Source organism: Prionailurus bengalensis, chromosome A2, assembly GCF_016509475.1.
Source record: "Prionailurus bengalensis isolate Pbe53 chromosome A2, Fcat_Pben_1.1_paternal_pri, whole genome shotgun sequence".
Taxonomy (NCBI): domain Eukaryota; kingdom Metazoa; phylum Chordata; class Mammalia; order Carnivora; family Felidae; genus Prionailurus; species Prionailurus bengalensis.
The window spans coordinates 6,630,070-6,656,048 of record NC_057348.1 but is presented as its reverse complement, the minus strand read 5'-3'; the positions used below and the strand labels follow the sequence as shown (position 1 = coordinate 6,656,048).

General features: G+C 49.4%; 1 protein-coding gene across 1 annotated transcript in view; it reads left to right on the top strand.

Moving 5' to 3' along the window:
- Positions 1–25,979, top strand: part of LOC122488639 (mucin-16-like) — a 71,187-nt gene that overhangs the window by 43,026 nt on the left and 2,182 nt on the right. Inside the window, exons 25-49 of the mRNA XM_043590225.1 lie at positions 230–354; positions 568–635; positions 2,970–3,142; positions 3,269–3,304; positions 3,779–3,903; positions 4,334–4,401; positions 4,998–5,170; positions 5,287–5,322; positions 5,827–5,862; positions 7,425–7,549; positions 7,644–7,711; positions 8,168–8,340; positions 8,627–8,662; positions 12,290–12,414; positions 12,507–12,574; positions 14,476–14,648; positions 16,022–16,057; positions 17,214–17,279; positions 18,609–18,730; positions 18,814–18,881; positions 19,040–19,212; positions 20,466–20,596; positions 20,938–21,005; positions 23,014–23,177; positions 23,499–23,566. Of these exons, the coding sequence (XP_043446160.1) occupies positions 230–354; positions 568–635; positions 2,970–3,142; positions 3,269–3,304; positions 3,779–3,903; positions 4,334–4,401; positions 4,998–5,170; positions 5,287–5,322; positions 5,827–5,862; positions 7,425–7,549; positions 7,644–7,711; positions 8,168–8,340; positions 8,627–8,662; positions 12,290–12,414; positions 12,507–12,574; positions 14,476–14,648; positions 16,022–16,057; positions 17,214–17,279; positions 18,609–18,730; positions 18,814–18,881; positions 19,040–19,212; positions 20,466–20,596; positions 20,938–21,005; positions 23,014–23,177; positions 23,499–23,545 (2,483 nt within the window). The 3' untranslated portion in view covers positions 23,546–23,566. The remainder of the gene's footprint in view (positions 1–229; positions 355–567; positions 636–2,969; positions 3,143–3,268; positions 3,305–3,778; positions 3,904–4,333; positions 4,402–4,997; positions 5,171–5,286; positions 5,323–5,826; positions 5,863–7,424; positions 7,550–7,643; positions 7,712–8,167; positions 8,341–8,626; positions 8,663–12,289; positions 12,415–12,506; positions 12,575–14,475; positions 14,649–16,021; positions 16,058–17,213; positions 17,280–18,608; positions 18,731–18,813; positions 18,882–19,039; positions 19,213–20,465; positions 20,597–20,937; positions 21,006–23,013; positions 23,178–23,498; positions 23,567–25,979) is intronic.

Below are 25,979 nucleotides of genomic sequence, written 5' to 3'. Positions count from 1 at the left end.
AACATCAGCTCTCATGCTTGCTGTTATTTTTGTTGTGATTATTAACATCATTACTATTAGTAGAATAACAAAATAAAGTCTCCCATTTGGGGAGGAGATATTCTGAGCTCTTGAACTAGATGTGAATATACTGGGCACCAGGGATGTGGATCCAGACTCTACCCCACCATCCCTAAACCCAGCTTAGACAGTGGCTCAGGGCATGACTTTTCTCCCAACCTCACTGCAGTCTCCGGCCCTGACCTGGTTCCATTCACCCTCAACTTCACCATCACCAACCTGCGCTACACAGAGAGCATGCAGTTTATGGGTTCAGCCAAGTTCAACGAAATAGAGAAGGTCTTGCAGAGCCTGGTGAGAGCCCCGCCCACCTCATTCCTGTATCACTTGCTGATGCCCGCCTACCCACTGACCCCAGCCCCACCTACCTCTCCCATGTCCCACCTACCTCCCCCGTGCCCCACCCACCTCTCCCTGTCCCCCAACGGCTGCCGTCCCCACCCAGCTTGCCCCAACCCTGCCCTCGTCAAGCTCAGACCTTCCGCTCACCTCCCTCTCCTTCAACAGCTCAGACCCTTACTCAAGAACACCAGTGTCGGCCCCCTCTACTCTGGCTGCAGACTGACCTCGCTCAGGTGGGACCCCCAGAGAAGATGGCCCAGTGAGGCACAGTGGAGATTCTTACCACGGTCCTCCAGGGCTCACTCCTCACTTTGGCCTCAGCCCTTTCCAGCTCCCAACCTGGGGTAACCACTGTCCCTTGGGCTGCTGGCCCCCAGGCCCTGCTCCAGACCTTTCCATCCTCCTGAGTCTCAAATCTCCCATGCGATATTTAATGGGAACAAAATGACAAATCATAGCAGCTGGAAAGTATGCACCGAATTCCTTCATAAAGGACCCATCCCTGATCCTTCACAAAGGCTATGATCCCCAGTCTACCATGTCCACACTACATGCAAATATTTCTGAAGGCTGACACACAGCAAATACTTAGTCAGACATTGGAGTTCTTGGTGTATGGTCACTACTGACATTCTGGGCCAGAGAGTCCTTGTCATGGCTGGCTGTCCTCTGCACTGTAGGCTAGTTAGCAGCATCTTGACTACTCGATAGATGCCTATAGTATCCCCACCCCAAAGTAGTGACGACCAAATCTGTCACCAGGCATTGCCAAATGGCTCCTGATCCAGAGCGCCCCAGGTTAGAGTCACTGGGCGAGATGCTTCCTGTCCATCATCTCCCTGGACTCTCTTAATGTCACTACTATTACCCCTATTTTATAGATGGGAAATCATCAAGGCACAAAAAAGCTAAGGAGCTTCTCAGAGCCAGTGGCTGTCAAGTGGTGGGGCCAGGACTCAGGCCCAGCCTCCTCAGAGTCCATACCTGTTCCCACTAAGCTTGCTTTGCTTCTTTTCTTTGGGAAGAACCATGGGTTCCCTTCCCTTCCCCATAATCCCTGCCTTCAATTCCCTGCTCCCTTCCAGTGCAGACATGTGCAACTCAGCCGCCTTTCACCGAGTGATGGGGCTTCTGAGCATGAGGGGGCCCTCTCCATTCCGAGGTCCCCTGAAGGGTTCAGCCTTGGTGGGCATCTCCCCAGGATATCTCCATGGCTCCAAAAATAGAATTTGAGAAAGGATTCCTTCCCTGCGGTGCTAGGATAGAGCAGGATGGAATGAGGCCCTCTTTCTTGGGGTCTAGCCCAGGGTACTGATGCACCCACAGCAGAAGTGCCCTCCCACCACTGCCCTGGCGTTCTACAAATTTTCTTTGCATTCACAAGCATTGCTTGAGCACGTACTGTGTCCAAGCTCCATGCTGAGCTCTGAAATCTCCATGGAGGCCAAAGCATTGACTCTGCCATCAAGAAGAGGGTACCACATTAATTATATGCAAACACATGCAAAAATATGCACACAAATTAATTATATGTAATTATTATATGTGAATTATGTGATTAATGATATAAAAACACATAACTAGGGGCGCCTGGGTGGCACAGTCGGTTAAGCGTCCGACTTCAGCCAGGTCACGATCTCGCAGTCCGTGAGTTCGAGCCCCGCGTCGGGCTCTGGGCTGATGGCTCAGAGCCTGGAGCCTGTTTCCGATTCTGTGTCTCCCTCTCTCTCTGCCCCTCCCCCGTTCATGCTCTGTCTCTCTCTGTCCCAAAAATAAATAAACGTTGAAAAAAAAATTTTTTTTAATAAAAAATAAAAACACATAACTTAATCGTGAATAAAACAATAGTGGCAGATACTCCCCTAGCACTTAGGGATGTACCAGATACCGTTGTAAGCGTTATACTTACATCAACGGACTTAATCCTCATGAAACATACCTGGGTACCATGATTACACCCATTTTATAGATGAGAAACTGAGGCCCAGAGAGACTGTTGCAGTGCCGAGAGATGGGAAGTGTAGTGGGTCCAGGAGGAACTGAAGTGGCAGCTCATACCTGGAGAGGAGGAGTCGGTGGCCAGGAGACACGGCTCAGGCCAGGAGGAGTGGTTGAGGGAGAGGGAGCCACAGCTGAGAGCCTAAGGTAGCCAGCATGCAGAGCAGACATTCTCACCCACAAGGGAGGAGGCCCGGGGTGGCCGTGAATGCCATGATGTGCATGTTGGGACAGCACAGTGGGGCTTCATCCACAGGCAGTAGGGAGCAGGAAGGATTTCAGCAGATTCCCAACAAAGGCAGATTCCCATTTTAAGTGAGACTCGGCAGTGTGACGATGGTGCATCGTAAAACACAGAGGGGCCCGGTCTCAGGAGGCGGCCCCGGAAGGAACCATTTTCAGCATGTGGAGCAAATTCCCTCCGTGGTGGATGACGAGCATCTCGGGCCTGTCGACAGGAACTGCACCGCTTCCTGGCTTTCCCCCTGGTGCCCCCATAATGGTAGCCCTCAGGGGCCCTCTGCAGATGGATCTTAACCTTCTGCACCGCTGTGTCCTGCCCTCCCCAGGCCCGAGAAGGCTGGAGCAGCCACCAGGGTGAACACAATCTGCTCCTACCGCCCCGACCCTGCGGGCCGTGGGCTGGATAGAGAGAAGCTGTACTGGGAGCTGAGCCGGCTGACCCGTGGTATCACCTGGCTGGGCCCCTACACCCTGGAGCAGGACAGTCTCTGTGTCAGTGGTGAGTATCGGCCACCTGCCCTTGGCTGAGCTGTCAAGCTCACGTTTCCCCCCCACCCCACCCCCCGGGGCTTCTTTAGTCCTGCTCCACCTCAACACCTCCCTCTCTCTCGCCCTCTCTCTGCAGGTTACACCCACCAGACACCAGTAACCGCCCCCAGTGGTGAGTACTCAGGGGACTTCAGGAGCTCTCCCCCCCACCCGCCCCCCGCCACCACCAGGGAAGGAGGCTGCGGGCCCCGGCTCACACCTCCAGCTGTCAGGGAGGGAAGAGATCAGGGACACAGGCTGGGAAGTCATTGCAGTAAGACTCAGCTGTGCGTCACCTCTGTGCTGTTGGCTGGACACAGAGAAATGGCCACCACGTGGGGGTGGTCAGGCGGACGGAAGGAAGTACCTGAACGTGGGCTTGAGTAAATAAGAATGTCAGGTGGTAAACTGTCTCCTGCAAATCACGCCCACCTTCGCCTGCATCATGTGGTGGTCTCGTGTCCACACCGGTGGTTCTGAGATTAGGTCCCCAAGGATCCTCAGCCCTTGCTACAGTCTCCAGTGAGACGGCTGCTATTCCCAGGCCCTGCCGCGCATCCATCCCGGGCCTGACAGCCTGGCCTCTCCTCTCCCTCCCCTGCTGCAGCCACGGGACATCCCCTTGTGCCTTTCACCCTCAACTTCACTATCACCAATCTACCCTACGCTGAGGACATGCAGCCTCCTGGATCCTTGAAATTTAACACCACGGAGAGGTCCCTGCAGCGCCAGGTGAGAGCCACGCTCACCTCACCCTGCCAGCCCCGCCCACCTAGTCTCCATCCTGCATTCTGGTGCCAGCCCCACCCACTCCTGCCCCGTCCTCCGGGAGCTAGCCCCTCCCACCTCACTCTTGCCCCACCCACCAATACCCATCCTGCCCCTGCATCACAGATCATCTATGTTTTTTTAATATTTTTTTTACATTTATCTATTTTTGAGAGACAGAGAGACAGAGCACAAGTGGGGGAGGGACAGAGAGAAGGAGACACAGAATTCGAAGAAGGCTCCAGGCTCTGAGCTGTCAGCACAGAGCCTGACCCGGGGCTGGAACTCGAGAGAGCCGTGAGGTCATGACCTGAGCCGAAGTCGGACACTCAACTGACTGTGCCACCCAGGTGCCCCAAGGTCATCTATTAAGTTTCCTTGCCCTCACCCACAGCTCGGACCCTTGTTCCAGAACACCAGTGTGGGCCCCCTGTACTCAGGCTGCAGACTGACCTTGCTCAGGTGAGACCTTACAATCCCTGGCCAGGGCTGCCTTAAGCGCTTTCAGACCCTAGGAGTGCCCTCTGCTTCCTTCCTGCCCTCTCTGTCCTCAGCAGAGGTGGAATTCAGGAGGCACTGGCTCCAGGATCAAGGCCTCTTCTGATTGTAACTGCCTCCCTCCCCCCCCCCACCACCACCAAACTGTTCCCAGATTCTGCAGAGCCCCTCAGTAGGATGGGGACCCTAGTCTGGTCATCCTTCTGAATTTCCTCCTGCCTCCATTTGACCAAAGAGGGTACTTCCTTGAGGTTTTCAGTTATATCCCCAGGATTCCTCTCAAGACAAGCATGCCTTTTCCATTTGCTTTAATCCCCAATCCCAGCTCTCCGCCTGTCTCAAGTAGAAGCCCTCCCGTCCCCATGCCGTGAGGCTGCAGGTTTCAGACTTGCAATTTAATAAAAATCCTCCCACCCATTGACAGTGTGCATGGTCCCAGGCTGGCCAGAGGTGGGTTCCAGCCTCCTCGCTTTCCCTGGCCCCTTCCTGACCCGCCCCAGGGGTCCCAGGAGCCCTGCCTGGGGACTGCATCAATTGTTACCTCTACCCGCCCTCCCCAGGCCCGAGAAGGATGGGGCAGCCACTGGAGTGGATGCCGTCTGCACCCACCGCCCTGACCCCACGGGCCCTGGGCTGGACAGAGAGCGGCTGTACCAGGAGCTGAGCCAGCTGACCCGTGGTGTCACCAGGCTGGGTCCCTACACCCTGGATCCCAACAGTCTCTACATCAATGGTGAGGGGCTGCCACCCGTGTCTGCACTTCTCCAGGCCCCACATCCTCCTCTCCATCCATTCCTCCCTTTCCCTCACTCCTCCCCCTCCTCACCCTTTCTCCCTCGACCTGTGCAGGTTTCACCCACCAGACGCGAGCCACCACCCCCAGCAGTGAGTATTCAGAGGCTTCAGAAGTCCCTGCAAGCACGTGAGGCCCTGCCCTTAGAACAGAAGAGGCCAGGAGCCCACCGCCTGCCCTCCGCACCCCTGCTCCACCCCAGCCTCGGGTGAATGGGGATCCATGCCCATTGGAGCCCCAGACACAGGCCCCCAGTCCCTGGCATCTGCAGGATGATGAGGTCCCCACCCCGAGCACCTGTCTCCTCCCAGCTTCTGGGATGACAGACTCTCCATCCGTGGTGCGGGCTGTGCGGGCTGTGGGTCTCCTGCTCGCTGTGGGTTCTGCAGCAGCAGACGCTGCATGAATTCAGACTTCCCCTGGGGCTCACATTTCCTGTGCTTTGGGCAAGGTTTTGGTCTCTCCGGAGATGTCTTCTGGATTGTCTTCCTTGTGAGGAATCATGGCTGGGATGGTCCAGCTGCCTCACAGCCAAGTTGCCCCTTCACGCAGGACCTCTCCGTTCCCCTCCTCCTCATCTTGCCTTCCCTTTGCAGGTCACACCCAACCGGCTTCAGCCACCACCCCCAACAGTGAGTATTTCTGACCTCGTGTGCCTGTGACCACCACCCTTCCCCTAAAGATGGGGGCTGCTCAGTCAGCCAGGCCTTCCCTCCTGTTCCCCCCCTTCTGGATGGGAAGTCCAGAGGACACGTATGGAAATGTGGGCCCAGCTGGAGGTGACAGGAGCCGGCCCTTCCCCCAACACAACTGAGGACGATGCCCTGACTCCAGGCTAAATGGGCAGAGAGACAAGGACACAATTTATCACAGGAGCCACCACTGTTACCACCATTCCCACACTGATGGAGCACACCTCTGACAGCATCCCTTGTGGTTTTCTCCCTCCGCTGCTGTCACCTCCGCGTCCTTCTCTAGCTCCAGCCCTCAAGCCCTCAAGTAGGAAGGTCCTACTGGTACCAAAATCATTTCTACGAAATCCTTCATTCAAGATCACTTCTTCTCTCATTGCTTATTCAGCTTCCCCAAGGAAACTCATCCATTCCCATGGGTTTCAGGGAGCATCTAGCTTCTGTGGGTCCAGCTGCTCAAAATCCAAATCTCGGGTCTAGCCCACTCCATGAAGCAGCTTCTGATGCTTGGTCCACCCACCCACCTCCTGGACATCACCGGGGCCCTTGGTCTCTGACTCTGAAGTCACAGTCTCCTCCCAAACTTGCTCCCTTTCCTTATTACCGAAGGCAGGGACATGGGTGTCAACCTTGGCCCTCCCTCTCATTCACCTCCCACATCCATCCATCCATCACCAAATCATCTCTTCTCCCTTTGTAATATCTTGCAAGTCCTTTCTCTGTATCTGTGTCACTCAGCCTTGATTCAGGCCATGGGCATTTTTTTTTTTTTGCCAGGACTAATGCAGTAGCCTCTTCTCTGGCCTCCTACAGTCCTCTGCACAGCAGCTGCAGTGTCCCTCCCTCTGTCCACATAATTGCTGTCTTGTTGACGATCTTTGAATGACTCCACCTTATCTACATGTCCAAACCCCTGAGCTGCACAGTCACTGCCCCCCCCCTTTCTGGGCTCCCAGGACCCCTCCAGTCTCACATCTATACTTCCTCGTGGCCACAATGAAAGCATTCAAGTCCCTTGAGTACAACTGCCCTGTCCTCCTGCTGGGCTTGTGTCCAGAGGCTGATTCTTCCACTTGAGTGCTCTTCCTCTTGCTCAGCTGACTCTTACTCATGCTCTTGGTCACATCTGAAGTGATGCTTCCTCCTGGAAGCTGTCCTCAGTCATTTGTTGGATACCCCTCTGGAAATCCACAGCCTCCGGGCTCCCCTGCAGAATGATGGTCTGGCCACTCTCCTGGCCTCAATATTAGCAGCCTATGCCCCACCTTGAACCCGCAGAGCCCAGCACAGAGCCTCACACACATGAGACACCTGGTACATGCTCACTGAACGAAATGAGTGAAGAATTCCATAATGTTCTCTCCTTCCACTTCTGCAGTCCATGGCTGTACTTAGGTCCTCTGCCAGTACTCTACCGTTAGAGCTCCAGGTAACCTCCAGGTAACCTCCAGGCCCTTACCGTGGTCCAAGCTGGACATTTTTCTCTTCCTCCCTCACTGCAGCCACTGGCTCCGCTCTGGTGTCCTTCACCCTGAACTTCACCATCACCAACCTGCACTACACTGAGGACATGGGGCACCCCAGTTCCTTGAAGTTCAACTCCACCAAGAGGATCCTCCAGCACCAGGTGAGAGCCGCTCGATGACCACCGTCAGCGCCACCAATGCCCGCCCGCCTAGCCCTTCAGCCCTTCTGCTCACCCTCCTCTCTCTCCCCACCAGCTCAAGCTCCTGCTCAGTAAGACCAGTGTTGGCCCCCTCTACGCTGGCTGCAGACTTGCCTCGCTCAGGTGAGACCCCCGGGTGGAGGGATGTGTTGGGTCCAGTGGATCCTCACGCTCTGGCCAGCAGGGCTCAGTTCCTGGGCATGCCTTTGGCACAGCTGACCTCCAGCACCCATCACAACACTTTCATGCCTTCTTCATGCCCCCGGAGTGGGAACGCTCAAGACCTAGAAGTGAGGCATCGTGCTTATACTTACAAAATCCAGACGATCATCTGTTTTAGATGAAAGCTTTCCTCTTGGAAGAACCACTAGATCTTGTCTGCCAATTCCAATTAAGGTGTTTTCTGTTCTTAGTTGTGAGGGAGTCATCTCCAACAAGAGACACTTAGGAGAGCCCCTCTGGCCTTCAGAGCCAGCCCTTTTATACCCTCTCTGCCTCCTGCCTTCTACCTTCTTGCTGTCCCCATCCAGAAGGACCCCTCCAACAGTATTCAACATCCCCATGTCCTTCTTTCCCCAGGCTTGAGAAGGGTGGTGCAGCCACTGGAGTGGACATTGTCTGCACCATCCACTCTGACCCTGCGGGCCCCAGGCTGGACAGAGAGCGGCTATACTGGGAGCTGAGCCGTGAGACCCATGGCATCACCTGGCTGGGGCCCTTCACGCTGGACAGGGACAGCCTCTGTGTCAACGGTGAGGGGCTGTGCTCCCGCAAGGGTCTCTTTCCCAGCCAGAGTTTGTGTTTCTCTAAAGAAAGCTGTGGCCCATATCCTTCTCTTCTGCTCTGGGTTCATTCCGATGATGGTACCATGGGCTCCAGCCACCTCCGATCCCACTATTTGGACACCTCCTCCCTAAGCATCCCTCTTCTGCCTCTCCCTCTCTGCTTTTCCCACAAAGGCCCCTAAATCCTACCTTTCCCTTACTCCTTTATGCTCACCCCAACTCCCGCTCAGCTCCTCTGGCCTTCTCTCTGCAGGTTACACCTATGGAGCCACAGCCCCAACTACCACTGGTGAGTATTCCTTGCCCTGGCTTCCTGGGTCTCGTCCCCACTTTGGGATTGGGGAGCAGCTGTTGTCCCTTACCACCTGTCCTTGATGAGGAAAACAACTGGAAAGGACCCTCATTCATCCCTTCTCTCCCTGGGATCTGGTGGAGAGTCCCAGCCCAGGGCTAGAGCATCTTACACACAAGTCTGTCCCCCTACCATTCTGACCCTCACATGTTTTTCACTCAGATTCTCCTAAAGCTGCCCTGGTACTCTTTCTTTCTTTTCTTTTCTTTCTTTCATTCTTTCTTTTCTTTTCTTTCTTTCTTTCTTTCTTTCTTTCTTTCTTTCTTTCTTTCTCTTAATGTTTATTTATTTATTTTGAGAGAGAATGCACAAGCAGGGGAGGGGCAGAGAGAGAGGAGAGAGAATCCCGAGCAGGCTCCTTGCCGTCAGTGCAGAGCCTGACTCGGGACTTGATCCCACAACCTTGAGTCGTGACCTGAGCCAAAATCAAGAGCCAGATGCTTAGCCGGCCGAGCCACACAGGCGCTCCCCTGGTTCTCTTCTCTTATCCTTTTACTCACCTCTCTGCTCGTTGTTCTGAGTGTCTTGACATCAGAGTTGTGCAGTTGTTGGATTTTCAGTGAACACGTACTGAGGCTGGCTGCCTTGCAGGCACCGTGCTAAATTGCATACTGAATTAGTCAGCTCTGGCTGCCAAACCTAAGTACCACAGGCTGGGTGGCTCAGAGCACAGAAGTGTATTTTCTCGCAGCTAGAACCTGGGGGGTGCCAGCAGGGCTGGGTTCTCTGGGGCCTCTCTCCTTGGCATGTGGATGGTGACCTCTTACTGCCTCTTGGCATGGTCACTCCTTTGCACACACGTTCCCCATGTCCCTCTGTGTCCCAATCTCCTCTTCTTATACAGATAGAAGCCAGATTGGATTAGGGCCCACCCCAACAGCCTCCTTTTAACTTAATTACCTCTCTAAAGACCCTGTCTCCAAATACAATCACGCACTGAGGTCCTAGGGATTGGAGCTTCTCAAATTTCGGTGGTTGGGAGGAGACACAATTCATCCCAAAGCACATGCACCTTATCCTTTCATTCTTGCTACAAGCATGTGACTTAGCTCCAATTTACAGATGAGTAAACCCAAGCCCAGAGAGGCTGCCAAGTCGCACAGCAAATAAATAATAGAACCAGGAGTTCCTTGACTCCAAAAACTCACAGTCTCATTCATCTCTCAGTTAATTTTTTTACCAAGACACACTGATTTTTGGTGGACACTTGTCTTGTTCAAGTTCATGGGCCAAACTCCCATTGCATCCCCAGCAAACCCTGGAATGAGGACCTTGTAGCTTTTTCAAGAGTTAAATGCCCTTGCATCCGAGGTGTGTTTTTACAACCCTCGCAAACTCTTCATGGGTCCATCTTACCCATGATGGTCTCTTACACCACAGTATCTTCATTTGCTCCTTCTAACATCAGCAGGGTTCTGGGCTCCTCAGGTCCAATGAGAACCATATTTCCCCAAATGATAGGAGGAAAAATAAGTTAAACTCATTCAATTCGCTGTGGTTTGTTTATCAGTATCCAGTCCTTGGAACAGATTCAGAAGCATTATAGTCTTAATTCAATGTACATGGAGGGAAGGCAAGATGGATGGGCGGAGGGATGGATGGAAGGAAGAAGTGATGAACAGAAGGAGGGAAGGAGAGAAGATGGATGAGCAGATGGAAGGAAGAAAAGATGAGTGGAAGGGGAAAAGGAGGGTGGAACCATGTCTAAATAGATGGAAAAAATAGATGTGGAAGGAAGCAAATATGGATGGATAGAAGGAAGAAAAAGGGTGGAGGAAGGAAGCAAGGAAAGGTAGATAGGTGGAAGAAAGTGGGGATACAGGGAGAGACAGACAGAAGGATGCATAATGCATAGAAGGTATGAATGGGAAGAAGGAAGGACTAGGAGTGATGAAGGAAGGAATGATGTATGCAAGGATGGTGGCTGGATGGCTGGATGGGTGGATGTCATGGGTGCACAGATGGATGAGTGAGTTGATGGATGGAGAGATGGAGGATGGATGGATAGAGAGACAGATGGATGGATGGATGGGTGAATTGATAGATGGAATATGGAGGATGGATGGATGGAGACATGGATAGATAAATTCATGGATGGATGTCATGGGTGCATAGATGGATGGATGGATGTCATGGGTGCATGGATGGAGGGAGGAAAGAGGGAGGGATGGGTGGATGAATGGATGATGGAGAATGTATGAGTGGAGAGATGGATGGATGTCATGGGTGCATGGATAGATGCATGAGTGGGTGGATGAAGAGATGGAAGAAGGATGAATGGGTGGAGAGATGGATGGGTGCATAGACAGATGGTAGATGAAAGGAAAGAATGGATAGAGGGAGGAAGAACAAAAGATGGATAGAAGGAAGGAAGGAAGGAAGGAAGGAAGGAAGGAAGGAAGGAAGGAAGGATAAATGCATGGATGAATAGAAAGTTGGAAGGAAAGAAGAAAGGAAGGATGGAAGGAAGGATAGACAGAAGGAAGCTTGGAAGGAGTGATGAACAGAAGAGAAGGAGGAAAGAAGGGAGGTCAGCTTTTCTTGCAGAGGTTTGTCCTAAACAGTTGACCCTGTGCTGCTCCCTGCTTATCTAGTCTGGAGTCAAACCACCAGGCCTCTGTTCTTACTTGCATCATATATTTATTTATTATACTTCTCCTGGGGTCTATGCAGGTCACCCCCACTATTGAACACTGGGCCAGGTGCATGTGTCTAGGCAAGAGCATATGTATTAGCAGGGGAGTTCATGAGCAAGGACTCTGGGGTCGGAGAACCTGGGTCCAAACCCTGACTTTCCCTCCCTCCAGTCATGTAACCCTGAGCAGGAGATCATTTCTGTGCTGTGGCTCTCCTTTGTTTAGTGTGGAGAAGTCTAGTGCCCAGCTCATATTCATCTGGGTAAAAACTCCATTTGCAGTGAGTGATCAGGAAGTATTTGCTTATTTGTCTTCTGTAATAAACACTCAAATAGGTGTTTACTCTGTGCCCAGCACTGTGCTTAAGCACTTTACAAAATTCGACTTGTTCAAACCTCATAACAACTTTTGAAGTAGGAATCATTATTATCTTACAGATGAGTAAACTGAGGTACAGAGATATTGGTTACAGCTGCTAGTTGTTTTTTTTTTTTTTTTCACAATGCCTAGAAGATTGGCATACCTGGGTGTTATAGAGAGACAGAGAGAGACAGACAGAGAGGAAAAGAGAGACAGAGCACAGAGAGATAAAGAGATAGAGATGGGGGAACAGAAAGAAAGTGAAGGAACATGTCTGGGGTTATCCTTGGTCCCACATCAGCATGGTAAGCTGGAGCCTTTCCTTCTGGGAAAGAACAAAGCCACCAGCATTTCCACAGAACCCTCCCCTCCTGCACCTGGGTGGAAACACCATCTCCAGCCCCCAGATCATTAAGCCTGTCCTTCCTTGCTCCTGGAGTTGTCTCCATTAACACGTGGCCCTTGGGTTTCCTGGGAGGAGGAGAAGAGGCCTTTGGAAGGCCCACTGTAGGTGGATGTTGGGCACCCGACCTCCCACAAGCCTTGGCTCTCTCTGCACTTACCACAGCTGGGGAGGCCCGTGAGGAGCTGTTCACACTGAACTTCACCATCGACAATCTGCGCTACTCAGCGGACATGGGCCGCCCCGGCTCCCTCAAGTTCAACATCACAGATACCCTCATGCAGCACCTGGTGAGAGCACGACTTCTGCCTCTGTGCCTCCATGACCCCCTCTAGGGGCTGTCGCCACCTCTGACCACACTGGCTCTCTCCTTCCTCTCCAGCTGGGCCCATTGTTCCAGAAGAGCAGTCTGGGTACCCGATATACAGGCTGCAAGGTCACCTCACTAAGGTGAGAATCCCCCACCCACCATGGCCCACCACCAAAGGACAAGGACTGTGGGGGCCACTCCCAGTTGTGGTGGACTGTCTTGAAGGGTCCTTTTTGGCATCGTTTTTTTTTTTTAAATATAATTATTGTCAAATTGGCTAACATACAGTATGTAAGGTGTGCTCTTGGTTTTGGGGGTAGATTCCCGTGGTTCATCGCTTCCATGCAACACCCAGTGCTCATCCCATCAAGTGCCCTCCTCAATGCCCACCGCCCATTTTCCCCTCTCCCCCACCCCCATCCACTTTCAGTTTATTCTCTGTATTTAAGAGTCTCTTATGGTTCGACATCCATTTTCTGATATTACGTTGTTGTAATTGTCATAAAATATCTATAGACATAAAATTAGCCATTCTAACCATTTCAAGCATACATTTCAGTGGCATCTGTTACATGCATGATGTTGTCACCCTTCCCCACCATCTAGTTCTGAAACTCTTCATCACTCTGTACCCATTGGGCAATTACTCGCACTTTTCTGGGTCAGTGTGTGTTCTCTTGGCGTTTATGAAGCCCTCTCCATCTGTATTTTCATTCCACTGCCATTGGTGGTGTGGCTCCTCTGAGGCAAGTGGTGGGTCCCACAGTGATGGGCAGACACTACCCCTGTGCTCATCTAGTGGATAAAGCAGAAAATAAGTAGAAGGAGAGATATCTAAAGTGGTTTCAAGTGCAGTAAGGTGATGAGCATAATACATAAGCGATGGGAAAACAGCTTTACCTGGGATACTCCAGCTCTTTGTGGTGGTGATTTCTCAGCTGGGTCCCAACTGGAAACAAGGATTTGGCCATGAAAACTGTTCCAGGCAGAGGAAACAGCATGGGCAAAGGTCCTCAGGTAGGAATGAGCTTGGCATGCTTGGTGAACAGCAAGGAGGCCAATGTGGCTGGAGCAGAGAGAGAGCAAGGGGCAGAGAGAAAGGAAGCGAATTTCCAGACATTTGGATTAGACTTTCCAGAGTCTTGTCAGGAATTGGTTTTTTTTTTAATTGTGGTAAAGTACACATACCATAAAATTTACCATCCGAACCATTTTTAAGTGTCCAACTCAGTAGTGTTAAGTGTATTCATATTGTGCAACCAATCTCCAGAACTTGTAAAACTGAAACTCTATACCTGTTAAACAGCAGCTCTCAGCTTCCCTCTACCCCAGATGTTAACAATCGCCATTCTACTTTCTGTCTCTATGAATTTGACTACTCTGGGTACGTCATACAAGTGGAATCATATGATATCTGTCCTTTCATGTGTGGTTTATTTCACTGACCACAAAGTCCTCAAGGTCCATCCATGTTGTAACAGGTGTCAGAATTTCCTTCCCTTTTAAAGCTGAATAATATTCCACTGTATGGATATGTCATATTTTGTTTATCCATTCATCAGGATGCTGGTTTTTACATGGAACAGGCAATGTGAGAGGTACTAGGGGTTCACTACAACAATGAGCTAGACTGTCGTCCTATTTCCTGACCTCATGGAGGCCACTGTCTGGAGGGAACAGGAACAAATAATAGATGCTCACACTGAGGGCAACCAGGCCTGTGATGGGGGAAGCATGAGGTACTGTGGCAGCCCGAACCCTCTCCTGACCCAGCCTGGGAGGGTTTTTGGAGAAGGAGGAGGTATCTAAGTTGGGACCTGAAAGATGACCGGAAGTTACCCAGGTAAGGAGAGACAGGGAGAAACCTCTAGACAGAAGTCACAGCATGTGCAAAGATCCTGGGGTGAGAGAATGTGGCCAGGTGGAGAAAGTGTGAATGGTTCAACAAGGCTGGAACACAGGATATGAGGTGTGAGGTGACCTCGGGTACAGAGATGCCACGTGGGCTACAGTCCCCAAGCATCAACCTCTTCTTCCTCAGGCCCGTGAAGAATGGTGCCAAGACGAGGGTGAACATCCTCTGCACGTACCGGCAGCACCCCAGCAGCCCAGGTCTACTTGCCAAACAGGTGTTCCATGAACTGAGCAGGCAGACCCGTGGCATCACCCGGCTGGGCCCCTATTCACTGGACAAGGACAGCCTCTACCTCAATGGTGAGTTGTTCTCCACCCACCTCACTGCTTCAGCTTCCCCATCTCTGGAAACGTTTCCATTAACCACAGGTCAGTTCTCTAGCGGGAACCTTGGGACAGACTCAGGCGTGAACCTCAACTCCACACTGACCCCCATCCTCCCACAGTCATTCTGCAAGGCTGTCCTTGATCACACCTATTTTACAGATGTAGAAATGGAGGCTCCGAAAGATTAAGTAATTTGTCCAAGTGGGTGTAGCTGGAGAGGGGTGAAGCTGGGCATGAGCTCCAGCAGTCAGCGTCCAGTGCCTTTAACTCCTAGAAGAGTCTTTTGGGAGAGACATGGGGAAAGAAAATCCCACATCTCTCTCCCCTACCACCTTCTCACCCTTGACCATGGATGGTCTACTCTTCTGGGTGGGACCCCAATGCCGGAACTAAGGTGGGCGCTCTGAACATCTGTGGGGCCTGAGCTTTGGACACACTGGACATCAGCCTAGCATCCAGGAAGGGACAGTGTTTAAGAGGGTGAGCCTTCTCTGGGGTTCTAAGAGGCAGAGCATGGCTGTAGTGAAGTTCATTGAAGTAACTCAGCTTCTTTCCTCTCTGTTTCCAACTTGGGAATGGAGTTTGGCAACTCACACTTTCTTGTCACCATTGCCGCCTCAGGTGAGCGGGGGGACATCCTGGTCCTTTATGACGCCCATTTTAGCAAAGAGGGAGCTGGTACAGAGAAAGGAAGGGACCTGCCCATGCCCGCAGTACGTTTGTGGCCAGTCTGGGTCTTGGTGTTCCGAGTTCATATCTCTTCCCTTCGCCTTGGCCATTGCAGAGGCCAGGGTAGGATGTTTCCTCCTGTAAACTGCACAAGTTATGTGCTTCTTCTTGCTCACTTGGTCAGTATTCGCCAGCATCTGCTAGAAGCTAGGCACTGTGCCTGGCACCAGGGACACAGACAGGCGGCATGTGCAACCTGTCCTAATGTAAGCTCCAGAGGTGCAGAGACATTTTGTTCGGTGCTGTGTTCCCCAAATGTAATGGAACTTGGTACATAGTAGGTTCTCAATAAATATTTGTTGGATGGAGGGATAGATTGGAGGGAGGATGGAAGGGCAGAGGGTGGGATGAATGGGTATATGGGGGAATGAGTGTGTGAACATGAATGTGGTGAGAGTCTCGTGGGGGCATGCTGGAGAGGTGGACAGGGAAGGTTTGTTTCTAACCGGAAGATCCTAATGGTAGAGAAGACATTGGAGTCTGGTCTTAGAAGATGCATAGATGGTCACCTGGTACATAGAAAGAGAGGCATCCAGCTGGAGCACCACATGGACAAAGGCATGGAAGTCTGGGATTGTTCCTTCCCCTCCCCTTATGTGTGACATTTCTGTTTCCAGGTTATAACGAGCGTGGTCCAGATGAGCCTCCCACAAGTATGTATCTTTGCACCCCGTACCCATCTTGAGCCAAGCTTTTCTCCTCACTAACAAAGGGAGCTTGCCCAGTATTGGCTTTCTAAACTTTCCACACCCATCTGGGTTGGAGAAAGAAATTTGAGCAAGCATTTCCTATAGGGATGGGGGTTGAGGTCAGATAATGACCTTGTAGTTCGTGCCTCCTGGAAACAAAATCTACAAGGGCCACAAAAGGGGCCTCAATATCAAGCTGCAAATTATGGTGGCCACTTAGTGGCTTGGCCAAAGTTTCCCATTCACTTAGCCAATGGTCCCTTCATCTATCTTTTAACCCATCCATTCTTCCATTCTCCCAGTTATCCTTCTCTTAGACTTTTCCTTCCCTCCTTCCTTTCCTCCTTCTTTTCTTCCTTCCTTCAATCTTTCTTTCCTTCCTTCTTTCCCTTTGTCAATCAATCCACTAATCCATCATCCTTCCTTTCCTTCTTCCTTCTATTCTCTTACCCATCTATCCTTCCATCTCTCCTTCTCCCCTCCATCCATCCTTCATTCGTTCTGTCCTTCATTCTTCCATCTATACATCTTTCATTCTTTACTTCCTTTCATCCATTCATCCCTCCATTCATCCTTTCTTCCTTTTCCCTGCTTCTCCCATCCCTCATTCATTCTATCCTTCATGTATTCTTCTACCCTTCCTCCATTCTTTGCTTCTTTCCTTTCTTCTTTCCTTCCATCCATCCACCCATCCATCCATCCATCCATCCATCCTCTGCCTGTTTATTTTTTGTCCTTTCTGCCTTCTGTCCTTCCATCCATCTCTCTTACTTTCCTTCCTTGTGTTTATTCTTGCTTTCCCTTTTACCCCTCATTTGTTCATTCTTCCTCTGTCCATCCAGGTATCCCATCTGTCTGCCCACCTTTCTTCCCATTTGTCTCTCTGCCTTCTTTGCTTAGTCTCTCTCTTGTTCACCTACCCTTACTCTCTTGGGTTCATTTCATTCATGCGCTCGCTCACCCCTCTGCTCACACAATTCTTCCTTCCCTTCCTCTCATTTATGGCACACCTGTGAACTCTTGTCTTGGGACCACCACTGCTGGAGTCCAGACAAATGTGGGGAGTTTCTCCCACTCTGTGGGGAGCTCTGTCCCCTCCTGATAACTGCCCTTTCCACAGCTCCTGAGGCAGCCACCACATTCCTGCCTAGTTCATCATCACCTGTGCAACCAGAAGCCACCACAGGTATTTAGGGAATCCTTTTTCTTTCCAAGAGAAACTTTACAGCCCTCCACCTCTACCAGCCAGTTGTAACACAGGGGCTGAGAAGCCAGAGTGTAAAATTCTGGTTTAGGACAGTCATGCCAATCCAAAGATTCTACTGACAATTCAATCTAATGCATACCTTCATGGAGCCCCCAGTATTGTGAGATCAACAGAACATTATAACACAGTGTGAAATGTTTTGGGGAGAGGGATCTAACATAATTTGGAAGGTAAGGAATTTCTGGAGAAATTTGCACCCAAACTGATTCTTTAAGAATGAGTAGGAGTCATCCAGGCAAATAGGGGATGAAGAGTTTTCCTGGTGTAGGGAATCTGATGAGCAAAGGCTCAGTGGCCGGAAACAGCATAGTATATGGAGAGAATTGAGAGGGATTTAGTTTGCATGAACCATGAACCTTAACCTGGAATAGATGGAGAAGTGAAACTGAAACACCAGATTGGGAGGGACATTGAGTGCCAGGTCAAGAAGCTTGAACTTAACACTGAAGACCAAAGGAAGCCATGGGAAGTGGTCACTATACTGAGATTTTCACTTAAGAAAATTCTTCTAGGGTCTGGTCAGTTAAGTGTCCAACTCTTGATTTGAGCTGAGGATATGATCTCACAGTTCATTAGATCAAGCCCTTAATCAGGCTCGCTCGCTCTCGCTCTCTCTCTCTCTCTCTCTCTCTCTCTCTCCCCCTCCCCCACCTCTCAAAATAAACAAGCAGTTTAAAAAATTTTCTGGGACACCTGCATGGCTCAGTCCATTAAACATCCAACTTTGGCTCAGGTCATGATCTTGTGGTTCATGAGTTCAGGCCCCGTGTCAGGCTCTGTGCTGACAGCTCAGAGCCTGGAGCCTGCTTCAGATTCTGTGTCTCCCTCTCTTTCTCTGCTCCTCCCCTGCTCATGATCTGTCTCTCTGTCTGTCTCTCTAAAAAATAAACATTAAAAAAATAAATTAAAAATTAAAAAATTTTTCCGCTAGACTTCAGTGCAGAGAACATTCTTTAGATGGGGCATCCAGCAAGTCTGCTGGGATGTTGGTCCAGGTGAGAGAGGATAAGACTTGATCTGGGACAGGATAGAGAGAGGGTGTGTGAGGACCATTCTGTAAGTAGAAATGGTATTACTTGGAGGGGAGAGAGAGGGAGCTAAGCAACGTGCTGGTTTTGGCTTGGGTGACCACATGGCGGGCGGTGGTGACACTGGAAGAGAAGATGACAAAGTAGGACGAATGCAGGATTTTGATTTGGTCTCAGGACAGCTGTCAGTAGTCACCGTCTCTCCCCCTCCTTCTCGTAGCTATGGGACACAACTTGAAGACCTTCACACTGAACTTGACCATCTCCAACCTCCAGTATTCAACAGACATGAGCCACAGCTCAGCTACATTCAACTCCACCAAGAGGACCCTGCAGCACCTGGTGAGACCCTGCTCCTAGCAGCTCCTAGTGGGATAAATCCCACCCAGCCCCTCCTGCTCATCTGCCTCCTCCTTCCTCCCCAGCTTGGATCCTTGTTCCAGAAAAGCAGCCTGGGCCCCTTCTATTCAGGTTGCAGATTAATCTCCTTCAGGTAGGACTGCCTCCTGAGCATTTGCCAGTAGTGACCATTTTGGTGACCAACACTTTCAGTCTTCCCACTGACCTCCCATTTGCCCTTCCATCCTTTTGGCCCCCATACTGAGGTTTCAGAACCTCTCTTTAAGAGTCCCCACATCCCTCTCTCCCCAGGCCTGAGAAGGATGGGGTAGCCACTCATGTTAACGCCATCTGCACCTATCACCATGACCCCATGGGCTACAGGCTGGACCGAGAACAGCTTTACTGGGAGCTAAGCCAGCTGACCCATGGTGTCACCCAGATGGGCATCTATACCCTGGTCAGGGACAGCCTCTTCGTCAATGGTGAGTGATTTATAGCAATCATTATTTGTCTCTGTTCTATTTTATTTCTTCCTTAACAAGTCAGCCCAAGCTCTGATTGAAGGGCACCCTCCCCAAACTCTCCATGGAGAGAGTCTCTCCTGTTATTTCAGGTAAAAAGAGTGAAATTCTTTGACCAAATTAATATAAATAATTTTAATTTGCATTCCAAATGTCTGACTCATAGATCTCTTGGGACAGGATTTCTTCTATACAAAGTTCCTCCATGCCAGTGGTCCTCACCTGGGGGCAGTTCTGCCCCTCAGGAGACACTTGGCAATGTCCGGAGACATTTTGATTGCCACAACTGGGGGAGAGTGGTACTGGGACCTAGTGGCTCGAGGCTAGGGGTGTTACTAATGTCCTCCAATGATCAGGGATCCTCACTGCCAAGAGTTACATAGCTCCGAATATCAGTAGTTCTGAGAATGAGAAACCCTGCTCTACATGGGCCTCTGGTCCCTAGATGGGCACCAACTTATCACACGTTATCACAATTATTTAATTATCCAACTCTACGAAATTAAGGTCTCGTAATCTGGCGATACACCCTCAGTTCTTTATATGTCGGTACATTGTCATCCCCAATGAGTGAGTAAATGAGTGAACAAATGGGAGATGAGTATCTCAGCCCCCATATTGGGGGATCCACTGTAGTTCACATTCACGCATTCAACAGATGCATATACAATACTATTCTGTCCCAAGCCATGTGCTGGATACAGAGATGGAACTCGCAGGTTCTCTCCCTGAAAACTAATAATCAAGAGAATGAATGTTATCTAGGGACACACAAACAAGGCAGGGACACTGTTATTAACAGGGTGCTGTGGAAGCACACAGGAGGAGCAAGTCAAGGAGGGCTTCTTGGAAGAGGATATTATGTACCCAGCACTGTAGTAGGTATGGGGACATGGCAAGAACAAGACAGATGGGTCCCTGCTCTCCTGTAGTCTCATCTCATCAAGGTCCTGAAACATGAGTAGGAGATTTCCAGAAAAAGAGGATTGAAAATATTCCAGGAAGCCGGAACTGCCTAAGCACAAGCAGAAAAGCTCAGCTCAGGAGAATCACTGGGAAATTCCAGTTTTCCCCCTCTTTGGGGTGACTTTCCACTAGGAACCCCCCGGCATGTGGGCCTGAATTTGGCTGATTCTGACAGCAGTCATCAGGCCTCTCTCTGTGTGAAAGGGTAAGAGTCTCCACCTCTCTTCTCTTCCTATCATTGGCTCCAGGCTACGCTCCCCAGAATTTATCTATTCAGAATGAGTATCAGCTGAATTTCCGAATCCTCAACTGGAACCTCAGCAACTCAGACCCTGCATCCTTGGAGTACACAACCCTGCTGAGAGACATCCAGGACAAGGTGACATCTCTCTCATCTTTCCTGTCTCTCCTTGCCCTGCCCCCCCCCCAACATTCCTCTGTCTGACTCACATCTATTAAGTGTTTCAACTCCTCACTCTACCTAATGTGTTCTGGGTTCTCTCAGTTTCCAAAGGTGGTGCTCTGATTGCCTTCCCCACTTCCCAGATGGGCACACTAAGGCTCAGAAAGGGGAGTGGTGTGCCCAAGATCACACAGTGAGTTAAGGGGCAGAGCCAGGATTTGAACTCACATCTCCTTTGTCCCAAAGCCTGTGTTCCTTCCATGACTCCAGGAGCTCCTGCCAGCCCCAGGCGATCTCCATCTTACCCTTTATTCTAGGTCACCAAACTCTACAGAGGCAGCCAGCTACAAGACATTTTCCGCTCCTGCCTGGTCACCAACTTGACGTAAGTTGAGGAGGTTGGCAGCACTGGCTGAGCTGGCAGCTTGTGGCTCTGAGCTACCATCCTGGCATACTCCTTGAGCTGGAAGTCACTGGCATGGTGCCCATGCTCTCCCACATCCCTGTCAGTTAATCCTACCATCTCCTTTCATAGGTCTTCGGTTGGGGGGGTGGGAGGCAGGAAAAGGATTAACTTCCCGGGGCCACCAACTCCATTAACCACCACCTTCTCCTTTCTGGATGCTTTCAATAAATATGAGCCCAATAATAACATTTCCTATGGCCACACACCATCTATGACCATCTCCATTGTTCAGAGGGGAAGCTGAGGCTCAGAGAAGCAAAGTGAACAGCCCAAGAATTGCCCAACTTGGATTTTAACCCAAGTCTCCGAGGGATGGGTAGAGGAACTGAGACATCTACACTGGGGAGCAGGACAATCATGGGACACAGTGCCAACATTGAGTGTCTCCAAACTTCAGTTCCTTTGGCTTTAAGATGGGGATAATTATAATAATACCTTCCACCAGGGTGATGGTGAGGGAATGTGTATTCACTTCCTAGAGGTGCTCAATAGATGTTCGTTAATTTTATAGTTATTTGTTCTATTCCCAACTCCTAGAAACCTTGTATTTTTGGTCAGGGTCTCTTCTCTAGCCTGAGGGAAGAGGAAGCCAGGTAATTTCTTACTTCTTGCCTGTAGGTCTTTGGCTCTATAAAACGGGAACTCAGGAGACACTGCTGGTGTTGGGTGCTGGCTAAGTTCCATGGTCTCTGTCCCTAGGTTGGACTCCATGTTGGTCACCATCAAGGCTCTGTTCTCTTCTAATGTGGACCCCAGTATGGTGAAGCAAGTCTTTCTAGACAAGACTCTGAATGTCTCATCCCACTGGCTTGGTGCCACCTATCAGCTGGCAGATTTGCATGTGACAGGTGTGAGATTGTGGGGTTGGTTTCATGGCTTGAAGAAATGGGGCTTTGAGGAGGAATGGGGCTTCTCTGTAGCAATGGAATGGATGGAGGCTCTGGAGGGGAAAGGGGTCTTTCTGGAGGCCCATGTTGATGGACCATGGCAACGGATCATCCCAACAGGAGGAGGAAAGAAAACATGCAGCAACTGCACCAAGGGGACAGTCATTTTTACATGTAGATATTTCTAACCCGAAGTGTGGAGTATCCTGCATGTCCTTCTTAGGCCCTCCAGTTATGAGTCATGCACTGATTGATTGAAGGACTCATTCATGCATTCATTCAACAAATATGTCATGAAAGTAAATAGGTGCCGATGATTCACTGTGATAACTGCTGTAATCAGGTAATTTAAACAGCCTTTGGGAACTCACAAGGAGAGACACATGGCCCATCTTGGAAAGTTTTCTGGAGGAAGTTATTAAAAAACTGAGATATGACGGCGAACATAGCCAATGGGAAGAGGTGGGGAGTTGAGCTAGCTGTGTTTATAACCTAGAAGATAAAATATTTGGGGAGACTGTAAGGAGTTTGGTGTCACTAGAGCAAACACTTTGGCCTGAGAGAAGTGATAGGTAAGGCTATAGATGCAGGCAGGGACTTCCTTGGGTATTGGGATGGTTTGCAGAAGAACACAACACAGAGTTCTGCTTTAGAAAGCTCATCTTCTGAGTTCTGTGTAGAGAGTGGATTGGGAGGGGGAGAAGACCAGAGGCAGCAAGACACATCAGGAACCTAGGTCAACAAAGGGGTATGACAGATGTCCCCTGAGGTGATCGGCACCTACACTTGCCATCTGTGCACCAGAGAAGCCCAGTCTCATCTTCCCCACATGCTAGTGAGCTCTCATAATGCTTGAGGAAGAGTTGGATGGATAGACACATCAATGGATTCAAAGTGGCCAGATAGATGGAGATCTTATGTATCCCACCTTTCAGAATCCAACTCAGGTCACATTGCCAAGAATAATTAGACTAGCTGGAATGACTTCTTTGCTTAAATCTTCACCTGTTGGGGACTTCTATACCTTCTTTTTATTATAGAAGTGGAGTCAACAGCTCATCTACCAACAGACAGACCAACAAGCATTCCCACCTCTCAGCACTTCCAGCTGAATTTCACTGTCACCAACCTACTCTATTCCCAAGACTTATCCCAGCCCAACACCACCAAACACCAGCGGAACAAGAGAAGTATCGAGAATGCGGTGAGAATGGGTTTGTGTCCCATGTAGAGACAGACCGATGGACGCTGGGTAGTCAGAGGGTGATTTTTTGTGACCATTCATCCATACAGGTTCTTTTGCCCATTTACAAATAAAGAAACAGGCACAGAGAGGTTCAGGAGCTACTCTAGGATCATATAGCTAAGCCACACCCTGGAATGGGATGTCCTTTGGTGCACATACCTGGGCTAGTATTTGTTGAGATAATAAAAAGTAGATGGGGACGTATGCTCAGTGGCTAAAAATTCTCTGATGCCACTGGGACTGGAATTCTGATCAAGGGAACATCACCGTGTTTTTCAGCTCAACCAGCTCTTCCAAAACAGCAGCATGAAGAGTTATTTCTCTGACTGTCAAGTTTTAGCATTCAGGTGAGTTCCAACTCAGTACCTAATCACTCTGGAGACTCCCGTGGTCCTTTAAGTAAAAGTATCCCCATGTCATGGTCTCAGTTTCTAGTTCTTATGGAAGATAGCCCTACGAGTATAAAACTGTTACCTAAAAACCAGCTTGTTCCTAAACCAATGACGCCAACTGACTTAGAAAATCAAGAGAGCCAGTGTAGACCTCAGTAGACATGGAGGTGCCTGGTGCTGGGAGCCATGGAATATGGAGTGTAGCATCAATGAATGCCTTAAGAAATCAGCTGTTGGAGGGGCACCTGGGTGGCTCAGTTAAGCATCCGACTTCAGCTCAGGTCATGATCTCACAGTTCGTGAGCTCAAGCCCCATATCAGGCTCTGTGCTGACAGCTCAGAGCCTGGAGCCTGCTTCGAATTCTGTGTCTCCCTCTCTCTCTGCTCTTCCCCTGCTCAGGCTCTGTCTCTCTCTCCTTCAAAAATAATTAAAACATTAAAAAGAATTTTTTTAAAGAAATCAGCCATTGGAGTCAGGATCCATAGAAGATGGGGGTGGGTAGAACCAGATGACTTAGAATCCAGTAGTCTAACCGTGTTACTCAGTAGTATAGCCACTAATCACATGAGGCAGTCGAAATTGTTTATACATCTCTTGAGATATGATTCACCTATAAAATGCACCCTTTTGAAGTATACAATTTAGTGGTATATTTATAGAGTGGTACAACCATCCCACTCTCTAATGGTAGGATGTTTAAAAAAAAAAGTCCTGTCCCCATTAGCAGCTGCTACCTATTCTTCCCTCAGCCCCATCCCCTGGCAAACAATAATCTACTTTCTCTCTCTCTGGATTTGCCTATTCTGAACATTCCATTTAAATGGATCAATACACTATGTGGTCTTTTGTGACTGACTTCTTTCACTGAGCATCCTGTTTTCAGGGTTGATCCATGTTGTAGCATGGATAGGTACTCTATTCCTTCCTCTGTGACTGAACAATGTTCTGTTGTATGGCTATGCCACTTTTCGTTTATCCATCCATTCACTGATGGACATTGGGTTGTCTCCCCCTTTGCCTATTTTGAATAATGACCCTGGACCCTATTACGAATAATGAAAAACTTGTGTAAGTCTTTGCATCAGTTTGAGTTTGAAGTTCTTTTGGGCATATACATAGGACTGGTCTTGGAGGGTCATGTGTTAATTTCATGTTAACTTTTGAGGAACTACTGAACTGTTTGCCTAAGAGGCTCTACCATTTGCCATCCCCACAAGCAACTTACGAGGGTTCCAAATTATCCAGGTCTTCACCAACAATTGTTATTATCCTTTTTTTACTCTAATCATCCTAGTGGATGTGAAGTGGTACCTCACTGTGGTTTTGATTTGCATTTTCCTAGTGATTAGTGATGTGGAGCAATTTTTCATGTACTATGGGTCATTTCTGTACCTTCTTTGCAGAAATGTCTATTCAGGTCCTTTACCCAGTTTTGCATTGATTTTCTTTCTAATTGTTGAGTTATAATTGTTCTTTGTGTGTTCTGGATACTACACCCTTATCAGACATATGATTTGCAAATATGTTCTTCCATTTTAGTAGGTTGCCTTTTCACCTTCTAAGTGAAACACTTTCATTCTTAATTTTGATGACTCTCAATTTATCAATGTTTTCTTTGGTTGTTTGTGATTTTAGTCCCATATCTAAAAAACCATTGCCTAATCCAAATTCACAAAGATTTATTTACACCTAGGTTTTCTTCTAAGGATTGTATCATTATCTCTTACATTTAGGCATTTGATTTATTTTGAATTAATTTTTGTATATGTTGTGAGGTACGGGTTCAATTTCATTCTTTTGTATGTGGATATCTAGTTGTCTTAGTACCATTTGTTAAAATTTTTTTTAACATTTATTCATTTTTGAGAACAGAGAGAGACAGAGTACGAGCGGAGGAGGGGCAGAGAGAGGGAGACACAGAATCCAAAGCAGGCTCCAGGCTCTGAGCTGTCAGCACAGAGCCCGAGGTGGGGCTCGAACTCACGAACCATGAGATCATGACCTGAGCCGATATCAGATGCTTAACCGACTGAGCCACCCAGGCGACCCTGTCAATTCACTTCTTCTTCTTCTTTTTTTAAATGTTTTTTTTAATTTTGAAAGGGAGAGGAGAGAGAGACACAGAATCTGAAGCAGGCTCCAGGCTCTGAGCTGTCAGCACAGAGCCCGAGGTGGGGCTCGAACCCACAAACCTTGAGACTATGACCTGAGCCGAAGTTAGGCACTCAACCGAATGAGCCACCCAGGTGCCCCATCAGTACCATTTGTTAAATAGACTATTCTTTCCCTATTATCTTGGCAACCTTGTTGAAAATCAATGTCCATGATTGCATGAGTTTTTTATGGACTCTAAATTCTATCCCACTG